We start from the raw sequence: 12,093 nt of genomic DNA on the forward strand, positions 1-12,093 counted from the left end.
TTTCTTTAATGCAAATATTGAACTACTCAACCTATTACAAAGCTGATCGACATGGCACTTCCAATTCAGATTCGAGTCAAGTACAAAACCAAGAAATTTGATTTCGTTACATGATGGCATTGGGCAGCTACTTAAGCATGGAGGTATTGTGGTGTTGCGTCCCGAAAATATCATCACATTGGATTTCGCTATATTCAACAGTAGGCCATTAGATGAAAACCATGTTTGTAATTGCTCACAAGCTACATTGATTGCCTCGGCCAACTGCGCATGTGTTTTTGCTTTAACAACAACGGTGGTGTCATCTGCAAATAACACCGACAGTCCATTTGTGATGGCAGAGGGCAGATCATTCACAAATAGTAAAAATAGCGTATTTCCGGCCGCTGATCCTTGAGGAATACCCAAATTAATGTAGCCTGTTTCTGATACATGTTTTTGGCCATTAAGTGACATTTTAACCACTTGTTGACGGTCAGACAAGAACGATGCAAACAATTTGTGTGCGGACCCATTTATGCCATACATTCTTAATTTATTTAAAAGTAAATTATGTCTAATAATGTCAAAAGCCTTAGACAAATCGCACAGTACAGCAGCCATCTTGTACCTATCATCTAGACCAGTCAAAATGCAGTCGACAATTTTGTGTGCTGCTGTAGTAGTGGAGCGGTTTTGTCTATAGGCGTACTGGTTATCGGTCAATAAAGCATTTTGTTCTAAGTATTTTACTAGGGAAGATGACATAATGGACTCCACAATTTTTGAGACGGTAGGTACAATAGTGATGGGCCTGTAATTGTTTACATCACTCTTGTCACCCTTTCCTTTATACACCGGACACACACGTGTATTTTTAAGTACATTAGGATATATTCCAGTATGAAAAATGTCGTTAATTAATACTACTAATATGTCGGATAGAATAGGCCAAATACTTATTAAGATATTTAAAGACATGTCATATACATCGACAGTGGTACTGGTCCTTAACATTGACTTTATGGTTTTATCTAGAAGCTCACGAGTAACAAAAGGAAATGTGAAGGACGGTATATCAGTGCTGCCCAAGTGCCCACTGACGTACTGCTTGGATAGGTGCTCATCGCTGCTTACTGCATGGTTTTTGGCTATGTTTAGAAAGTGCGAGTTAAAGGCATTTGGAACCTCCGCTTGGGACATATATGCACCACCATCTCGATTTTTTATGCAGACCGGCTGAGAGGTAGATTTTTTACCCATCTCCTCATTCACGATCTTCCACAATTCTTTCGAGGGATTCATTGTTTCCGCTAGTCTGGTTTCAATGTGATTTTGTCGGGCGCGGAGCGTCTCAGACTTAATAAGTTTCGAGTAATGATCGATGCAGTCCGATATGATAGTGTTATGTGGATATTGACGTCGTAGTTCGTGAAGGTCGCGGTGTTTCTGCATGTATCCAAACAGCTCGTCAGTCGCCCACGGAATTGGTGATTTTTTTTTTGACGTTATTTTTTTAACAGGAAAATGTAAATCTATATGATATGTCAATATATTAAATAGTTTGTCAAATTTAGAATTAATGTCAATATTATCATCATAAATAAAATTAAAATTATAATATGATATGTCAGTATAGAATGAATAAATAGATTCGGTATTAAATAATCGGCGTTCAAATATCTCATTTGCTTTGGACTTTTGAACCTCACTTTCTAAAGTAAACACAAACAGCTGCGCGTTGTGATCGCTGATAGCAGTGTCCACTGGCGATACAGTTAGGCAGTCGCGCGCGTAGTTCGCTAATCCACAATCAATGGATGACGCGCTATCTTCTGTTACGCGAGTAGGAAATGTTACAGTATTCAAACATCCAAAACAACCAAGTATATCGTCAACCTGCCGTCTCGAACTGTTGTCAGATAAATAATCCACATTTTGATCTCCGACTATGAGGAACTTTTTATTTTCGTCAATTAGTTTATTTAATAAAATTTCGAGCTTTTCTAAATAAATGTCAAAGTCACCATTACATGTCCTATATAATACAATAATAATCAAATGGTAACAAGGTATTTCAACAGCAGTAAATTCTATATGGTACTCGACACAAATACTATGAAGGTCGTTGCGAGGTACAAAGTGAACATCGTCGCGTAAGAAAAGAGCTACCCCGCCGTGCGCGTCTGCGCGAGCGCGGCAGTAGCTGTTTGCGAGCGTGTACCCACTTATCGTAACACATTTTAAATCATTATTACGGCACCAAATTTCACTTAATCCAAGTACGTCTGGGTTTTGATCATAACCACAGAATATATAATAGTACAAGTACAGAAGGCCCACTGCTTTGATGTTCACAAAATGCCGCCTTTTAAATACCTACAACATTCTAACAAAGAAACGAGCCGCACGTGCGCAGCGTCGGACGATAGGGTTGCCTATGGATTAAAACGAATTAATACTCATATAAAATGTTATACTATTATATTCAAGTCTTAGGTACTTTCTAGGTATACATATATATATCCATACAGTATTTATATATTTTTGTTTAAGTCCCAACATCACAAGCCTAGTTAAACTTTTCCGTGGGACTTAATCAATATTAGATCTGTGTAAGATTGTCCTATTTTATTCATGATGTCTATTTAATTAAACATTATTTGCCATTCACACGCGGACATCACATATGAACCTAAAAAAAAACTCGCGACGTAAAGTAACAATAGAAAGTGCGAACGTGCGTTCCGTGAGAACGCGCGCCACCCCTGATTAGGCCGCGAACTCGCGGCCGCCGGCATGTACTTGGAGCGCGGCGATAGAATCGCGGAGTGAGCCGCCCCTGTCATAACATAATAGTTCTAGTAACGATGTTTTACTACAAATCGATCGAACATTTTGGTGAATAACAGTAAATTGTGTAGTTACCGCATCACAGTACTGGCGCGTTGGACATTGGCGTTTTTTGGCTGTACGATATTAAAATACCGTATGCCAACCCCCGTCGGCCAATTGGCATTATCCCTAGCAGCTTTCACCTTGTTGGCTGGCACGTCTAGACGGAACGACGTGTAATTGCCACGAGTGACCACTAGCTGTTGGCAAACCGGTGACGCAATGCCCATCTGATCCTGGACGTGGCGGACGACATCCTCTGTGGTGGTAGCCTCGCTGAGATTGTATACGTGAAGGCTGACCACGCGGGGTCCTGCCGCACGCAGGCTGCAGGTGCTGGACGTCAGTGGAGCTGGAACAGTGTGCTGTGCTGGAGCTGATGTCGATGGCCCAGGATTTGCTGCAGGGGCCGCGCTGGGGAGGAGGGCAGTTGGAGCGATGTCAGCTTGCCTTTTCGTGCTGGGCTTACCCTCTTCTGACGCAGCAGGGCCTCGCCGAGGTCGGAGTCGGCGCGCCTCAGGCAGCTCAGTAGTGCCGGGCTGTACCGGGGTGGACTGTCCTGACGCCGGGGTCGGCAACACGGGGCTCTTGGTCTCCTGGGTTACGTCAACGGTAACTACTGACTGATTCGCAGGTGTTACTGGTGTCAGTATGTGATCTTGGCGGCTGGTGTCTAGCAGTACGTCATTATCAACAAAAATGAGTCCTTCGGGGCCAGATTCATTAAGCATTTCGTGTTCGCCATTTGAATTTGTCAGTGGGAGTTCAGTGTTAGTGATATTGCTCAAGATTTTATGTATGCACCTGCTTTGATATGTAAGTAGTCTATTTTGTTGACTTATTACACTATTACACTGCATAATCTCGTTTTTCATTTCTGATATCTGATTTTTAAGGTTCGAGACCTCTTCCACTAACCTTGTAACGGCCGCTGCTTTTGTCGCTTGTTTTGCCATCGTTGGTGCCATTTATTTAAAGAAAATATCGTAACTTAGTTTGTCAATAGCACAATGATTAATTTGGTATCAAATTTATATATAAAATAATAGTTTAATTCGTGAAAATAAATAAAATTCTGAGGAGCTTTCAAATTCAAACTGCTCTATCGCTCAGTGGCGCCCTCTCTATATAAGACCCATTTTTCATCTCCAGTGATAAAATGGTCCAACCAGTTGAATGTGCGGCGAAAAGACAGAAGTTGTATGCAGATATCGGCACGGCGGTTTAGTTGATGTCTATCAAGTTCGTGCGGTATCCAAACACTGTATTTGTAGTTTTTTCCCAACTCGTGTAAATGTGTTTCTATGGTGACATGAGAGCAGCCTAACTCGGTAGCAAGAGTACGACTCGTTAGCCTCGGATCTCCTTCAATTAAGGTTTTTAATTTGGCTACATCAATCTTCACCGGTCGACCAGACTTAGGTTGATCTGATAATGAAAAGTCGCCACTACGAAACCGCTGGAACCATCGTTTCGCCGTGGCCTCAGACACAACTTCAGGAGCAACACGCTGACATATATTACGCACTGCTTCGGCGGCTGAATGGCCAGACTTAAATTCATATAGTAAGCAATGCCTTACATGCACTTTTAATTCGTCCATTTTCTTCATTATATTAGCTCGGCGACAGCTAGTGAATGACTGACGAGAAACTGTGCCCGCCCTTTATATACTTTCGACCATAGAAGATTCTAGAACTCTCTCAAAAATTTTATGTGGAATTCAATCGATCGCTCATTACTTTCTTACCAACCCAATATAATATATAATCCAGGTCATGAATACTAGTAACTGTACAGTATATAGTTACTCAAACAAAAATACCTATCTGAACTCAAATTTTATAAGCATAAAAGCCAATGCAATGCAATTGAACATGACTTTATATTAGGTGTACTGTAGGTATTTACTATTCATTTCTATCACACCAATATACTCGTACGTCCGAAAGGGACAAACGAACTTTATCGGCTTGATAACTTTAGTGAACGTTTACTTTATGAATAAGGGGGTCAATATATATTTATATGAGAATCCCATTATAAAAAAACCGGCCAAGAGCGTGTTGGGCCACGCTCAGTGTAGGGTTCCGTAGTTTTCCGTGTTTTTCTCAAAAACTACTAAACCTATCAAGTTCAAAACAATTTTCCTAGAAAGTCTTTATAATGTTCTACTTTTGTGATTTTTTTCATATTTTTTAAACATATGGTTCAAAAGTTAGAGGGGGGGGACGCACTTTTTTTTCCTTTAGGAGCGATTATTTCCGAAAATATTAATATTATCAAAAAACTATCTCAGTAAACCCCTATTCATTTTTAAATACCTATCCAACAATATATCACACGTTGGGGTTGGAATGAAAAAAAATATCAGCCCCCATTTTACATATAGGGGGGGGGGGGGGGTACCCTAATAAAACATTTATTTCCATTTTTTAATTTTGCACTTTGTTGGCGTGATTGATATACATATTGCTACCAAATTTCAGCTTTCTAGTGCTAACGGTTACTGAGATTATCCGCGGACGGACGGACGGACGGACGGACGGACGGACGGACGGACGGACGGACGGACGGACGGACGGACGGACGGACGGACAGACAGACAGACATGGCGAAAATAAAAAGGAAAATCAGCAGTGTTTTAATTAAGTCAAAAACATTTTTAACATGACCGGCTTAGTGTTACGCAATAAAAACACAGAAGCTCAAGAGAATCCGTATTATTATAAATCCCACGTATTTTCCATATAAATTTAATCCTTCGACATTCTATTTCGCTGTGTCAGCAATGGCCGGTGAGAGTAAACCACAGATCACCTGAACTAGACGGAACATTCAAGCCAAATAGACATACTGACCGGAATATGTCAAGACAAGCCAAAAATTCAAACCAGTTGGCTGGCTTTGAGTTCAAAGTCAAAGCACATTTATTTTTCCCGTAGTAATTTGGTTTTTGTAATAAAAACAAGTTTAAGGGTTGAATCGGTGTAGTCGAATGTACAAAAGCTCACGAAACGCTTACGATAATATGTAATATCTCTATCTATCTCTATCGCTCTTGCGTATTCGCGCGACAGAGCCAGACTACATTTCTGCGGCGATTCGGTGGTGTTTCGCGTCGCAGAAATGCCATTCGGCTACGTCCCCTGGACTGTAATACTATGTTTGTAATGGTGTAAGATGTTATTCAATTGAGCTCTTCAAGTCATGGTATCTTACCAGTAAAATTGAACATATTATGTCTGATGACCAATTCACCACGTTCTCTTTATAAATGCTTCAATAATGCGGTGTCTGTAGTCTGTGGGGCAAACACTTACCGGGCCAATAAATAAAGCAAACGGATTGAACCCATTTGCGGAGTGGTTTTGTAAAGGACTTAAGGAAACGTCTTTTCTAATAAAAACGCTAGGTAAATCTAGGTGTAAGCTGGGACGCTGTAGGTTAACTATTTTATTTGCACGATGGGAGAGGTAAATTCCTATTTTATAACGCAAAAAATTAAAACAATGAAAACTATGCGTTTCATACTAGTTGTAGTTGGAAACTGTTCCAATCGGGCGATTTCGGCTCCGATCGGTTCGCATTGCTAATTCATTTGCATTCTGGGGTTGATATAACTTGACGTCCCTTTGCTCACGCTACCACAGTAAAGATAATTTATTGATTTTTGACAACCCTTAATAGTGGAAAGAGAAAGGACAACCTAATTCGCAACGGCTATAAAATCCAGTTTTGTACTTATAGGAAGTGTCTCAAGTGTCCTTTGTGTACGTAGGTATTTACTATATGATACTACCCAAATACCCTACATCAAAACTGACAACACGCAAAGTAATTAGGGTCAGCTAATAAATTAATAAAGCGTGGGCATTTGCCTAACGACAGGAGGTACTTATTGTTGGAAACTCCTTGATACTGCAGCATCTTCGGATTAATTTTGCTTTAGCCTTAAGTGGTTTACTTGGGTAACGGCGCGCGAGTTGTATTTATAGCCTAACTCTCTAATGTTCTTTGTATTACCTTCCCGTGCAACAAAAAGGTACTTTCAGCTCAGTCTGTAGTTAGCACACAGAATTTAAGTTGGATTATTTAAAATGTATTCGAGCGCTCTTTGCTTTTCTTCGTTTTAGAGTACTTAGACTAATGTGGCTTGTACATACAGCTTACTTAAGTACTCATTAACCAGTTCTGTAGTTTCGTACCTACCTAATATATTTTTTACCTACCTTATGTATGTGTAACGGTGATGTAATGTTACACTGGGCAACACAATTGCCAGACAATTGCCGCGTTTGTTCAAAACTCTCTCTATGGAGCAAACGCGGCAATGGTATGTGAATTGCTAGCAATTGATAAGTGAGTAGGAGATATCCAATGTTGTGACTGAGACAGGCGACACAGGGTACTTACGTATCCAACATCCAAATACACAAATGCCTACTATTTATAATATTATCCGTCATGTCTATCGGTGGTCTGGCCCCGTAGCCGAATGGCATTTCCCCCACGCGAAACGAAAACGAAACGCCGTGAAAGGTAGTCTCGCTTTGTCGCGCCAATACGCAAGAGTGAGAGAGATAGATATCTACTAGCGTTTCGTTTCGTGAGCGTTTCGTGAGCGTTTGTGCCATTCGGCTACGCACCCTGTTTAGTTAACATGTTAAGTTATAATTATGTACAACTAGGGAACAAATCAAATTATTTTATTGAATATTTTTTGATTTGTTCTTTTCTCAAGTAGTCACACTACTATATATAAATTTAAATAGATATCATACACGAAAGAAAAAACGACAAGGCGCACTGGTGGCCGAGCCGGGAATCGAACCCGGGTCTTCAGCTTACGCGGCTAAAACGCCTTCACTAGCGGCAGAACTGCTCCCCGGCAGAACCACACTGTCCTTCGGAAACATAAACATATCAGAAAATATCTATAAGATATCTATAAAATTCTAGGACCATTTGGAAAAATTCTATATGCCTAGTTTTTGTGTAAATCTAATGTAAAAGTGGTTCTGCGACAGAGCTTCCTCCCAGCAGAACCACCAAGATATTGTTTAAACTACACATGCTATTTACACGTATACCACATCAAATTATTCTATATTAATGCTATATTTATCCAGATTACTATATAACTCTTTTTATTCTGAGTACACAAATTTGTAACATGTCAAACTACTATGTATCAAGCGCCTGCACAAATCATCGTAGCAAATAATGAGAACTTTATCTTTGCAAAGCTTTGCATCAAGGCGTTGTTCAGTCTATTTAGTTTGACATATCGTAAATTCGTGTATTCGGAATAAACAGAGTGATTTAGTAAATTAGATAAATATAGAATTAATGTAGAATTATTTGATGGGGTATGCGTGTAAATAGCATATGTAGTTAAAAGAATATCTTGGTGGTTCTGCTGGGAGGAAGCTCTGTCGCAGAACCACTTTTACATTAGATTTACACAAAAACTAGGCATATAGAATTTAATAATAGATATTTACTGATATATTAATGTTTACGAAAGACGATGTGGTTCTGCCGGGGAGCATGACGTCATAGGTTCCGTGGGCGAAGGGCTAGAAACCTCAGTTACTATTGCGTCTTCAACCCCTTAATGCCAATGAAACGTATGCAGTTTTACATGCTCTGTCCACGATGTGATATAAGGTGATTTATGACTGTATATATACATTAAATAACAAGTAAAGTCCTATACGATAACGTATTACTTATAATAAATTGGATGAGGAAGCTTATAATAAATTAGATGATTTACCGTTACCGTTGACCAGTAAGTGTAAACAGAGCTTAACATTGGCCAATATTATACCACGCCATCATAATGCCATCAGTCGTGTGTTTACCTACTTAATGTACCCACTCGCATGCACACAATTGAGCGTTATGTACGCCTCAATGGATGCCAAATAGTGCGTCGAATATTATATAATATTGCAATTTCTGGTCATGTAAATACATACGCAAGAACATAAACTTAAAATATCTTAGAAAATTATCTAAGTGTAAGTGTAGTAGTGTAAGTCTAAAACACGACTTTCAGAGAATATTCTATTTAAACTGAGAATCAAATATCTGTGTACAATGTTGTATGTATTCGTGTGTATGTACTTTAATAATAAAAATATAATGGCGTAGGGATGTGAAATGGCGTAGGGATGTGACGAAATAGCGTAGGGATGTGACGACCCCATCGCCCATTGGTTTAACCAGTGCAATCAGTCAACGCAGGGCAGCTTGTGGCGAGCTGTTGGGGAACAGCGACCCCACGTACCCGAGTGCTCCTGGGGAGTTCTGTTACCCGTAAGGCGGGTGGGTGGGACAGTACTCTCTACCTCTGGCTTGCCTTGGCTGGCCGTCCAGAGTGGAGTCGTTAGGGCTATGTTGTCCAGGGGTGGAAGTGAAAATTTGCATAAGACGCGAGTTGGTACAGTGGCTTGACAGCCACTGGGCAGAAAGCACACCTCTCAACACCCTTGAGTTCTCACACCGGTGTTGCCCTTGAGTCATCTTGAATGTCGCTTTTTGTGGGGGCCCATCTTGTGGGGACGAGTCACCGTCTGCCGGAAATAAAATTGGATACCATTTTATTAGGCAGGCGTCCGGTTTTTTATCCATAGCCCAGTATTTAGTCCATCACTTTCATCAAAATAGCCCAGTTCATTTTAGATTCCATTAACTCTCAAATAGTCCTTACACCCTGGCGGGTGCTGCCTCTGCGTGTGTACCATGATACGGGCAAGGGCAGCATCCGCTCGGTGTACACCTTACTTTTCATTAAAGTGTCAAAAGGGGCTCTACGCGTTGGCTTCGGCCCCGCGCACGCCTCCCAAAGGTCCGGAACACCATTGTTCCGTGATGGAAAAGAAAAAAATATAATATGTGCAACTAGGGAACAAATGAAATTATTTTATTGAATATTTTTTGATTTGTTCTTTTTTCAAGTAGTCACACTACTATATATAAATTATAAATTGAAATAGATATCATACACGAAAGAAAAAACGATTTCCAGCTCGGCCACCAGTGGGCCTTGTCGTTTTTTCTTACGTGTATGATATCTATTTCAATTTATAATATGTACTTATTCATTTATAAAATAAAACCACTTAAATTATGAATAAATGACATGATTTACTTATGACTTAGCTATTTATTAATAACATGTTTGCATGACCTTACAGTATAACCAATGCGTCACGAAACTTAGATAACAAAAACAAAGAGAGGAAAAGACAAAAAAGAGAACAAGAAAAATAAAATCAATTCATTTAGGCGATGACGTCACAGCGTGGCTCCGTTGCGTTGACATCATCGTTGTACTTCCATATTATAAGATGCTTAACAGTGCAAAAGTGCCAAAGTGCAAAAACACAAAAACAAAAAAATAACAATCAAGAACCAGATACGTTTTCTATCACGGCTAAGTAAGAAGTTAACTTTTATATTTATTCTATCTAAATAATATGGTTCCGTGCGCCTATAGAAGTTGGTACCCCTGGTCAGGTTTGATCTGTGTAATAAGTATGTTTGCTAACATAAAATATATATGAATAATATTTACTTTGTCCTAGGAAGCTGCCAGCTGTTCGGTTAAGTAGGTACCTGTGTTGTTTTTTTAAGTTGCCAATTTTGACTTTTTATATAATTCGCATTGTGACGTTAAGAGGATTGAGATTTCCAAGAACACTCTATCATACTTAGTTTATGAAAATTGTTTTTTAAAGAATATTTTTATTCGTTTTCCTTGAATTCAATATTTTTTTAATTCACTAAGTAGAAACCTGTGTTATAACTTTGTTCTTACCTATAAGTACTAAATACCAACCTAAAGGCATTGTGATTTCAATAAAATTAATATTCTTTGTTACCACATTAAAAAAAGAAACCCGAAGGGATTGTAATAATTTCAACGGTATTTACGTAGACAAAATGTCATCTGTAAAACGTAGACAAAGTGTCATCTGTTTTTTTTTTAGGTATTGGCTTCGTGCGAAGTGCATGAAGGGGGTAAGCAAATCGCAGTGCTTGCGGTGGTCAAAATCGACACTAAAAATGGCTTGTCATCTATCAATTGCAACATCGACGCAAACTGCATTTAGCCTGTCTTCTCTATGGTGTCTTGAAGTTCAATGCCCCAAAATATCTGTACGACAAGCTCTCGATCATCAGGGCGCGTGAACGCCGGCAGTGTGCTGTACAGCTGGTGACGCCCCGGCACACCTCATCAGCATTCCGTGGTTCCTTCAGATACGCCAGTACGAAGATCTGGAATAACATTCCCCCGCCTATAAGGAACCTGCAAAATGTATATAGTTTTAGATGTAAACTAAAAGATTTCATGCTTCAACATCAAAGAACGCAGGAAACTTTGAGTCATGACACTAGTTGCATATGATCTAAACATATAATATATCCGTACCAGTCGTTTTTGTCCCATTTGCATTGCCATATCACTCCAGCTTGTTAATTTATGTATGTTTTTTAGGTTAGACCACGCTGCTTTCTGTGTCGCGGAATGCCCATTTTACTTGAGGCTGTAACATTACCGCAACCGCATATACACCGATATAATAGTCTTAAGGATTTTTGTTACATGAGGCGACCACATCAGTAAAACAATTATATTTGCTTGTGCTTTGTAGCCTTTTTCGCTGCGAATTGCAATAACCAATATACCAATAGTCCAATAACACGTTAGTTACGTTTGTTGCCACCGGGCTGGGTGGCGCTAGATGCGGCAGGCAGAGCTGACAGCTGATGTGGTCGCGTTCAATGTAATGTAATTGATAATGTTTTATTTGTGTTCTGTTATGTTTTCCTTTTTTTCCCGTTTTGTGATTTATGTGTATTCTTGCTTTTTTTATGTAAATAGTTTTATTTTTTCTGTCTCTTTTCGTCATTTTCTTTTTCTTTTTTTTTATTGTTGTGTGTTTGTTATCTGTCGTGGCATCACCGAATGGGCCCTACGGAGAACCAGGGGCCCGTTTCTCGAAAGGTACAAGCCTTGTATTACAAGTGTGTTTCCATGACAACCCATTTGACAGTTCGCGCACTTGTAATACAAGGCTTGTACCTTTCGAGAAACGGGCCCCAGCGCTGGCTTCCAGCTAGCATTATGCTGAGTTGGGTCCATTTCGTGATGCGCACTTACTTAATGTTCTGTTCTCTGTTCTTTGTCCTATTCTTGTGTGT

General features: G+C 39.7%; 1 protein-coding gene across 1 annotated transcript; it reads right to left on the reverse strand.

Moving 5' to 3' along the window:
- Positions 1-2,019: 2,019 nt before the first annotated feature.
- On the reverse strand, positions 2,020-3,605 carry LOC125234215. The gene is made up of 2 exons (XM_048140424.1): positions 2,832-3,605; positions 2,020-2,285 (listed from the first exon to the last, which is right to left on the reverse strand). The coding sequence occupies exon 1, from the start codon at positions 3,603-3,605 to the stop codon at positions 2,904-2,906; it is 702 nt and encodes a 233-aa protein (XP_047996381.1). The 3' UTR covers positions 2,020-2,285; positions 2,832-2,903.
- Between the last annotated feature and the right edge of the window lie 8,488 nt (positions 3,606-12,093).

This window comes from Leguminivora glycinivorella, chromosome 15, assembly GCF_023078275.1.
Source record: "Leguminivora glycinivorella isolate SPB_JAAS2020 chromosome 15, LegGlyc_1.1, whole genome shotgun sequence".
Taxonomy (NCBI): domain Eukaryota; kingdom Metazoa; phylum Arthropoda; class Insecta; order Lepidoptera; family Tortricidae; genus Leguminivora; species Leguminivora glycinivorella.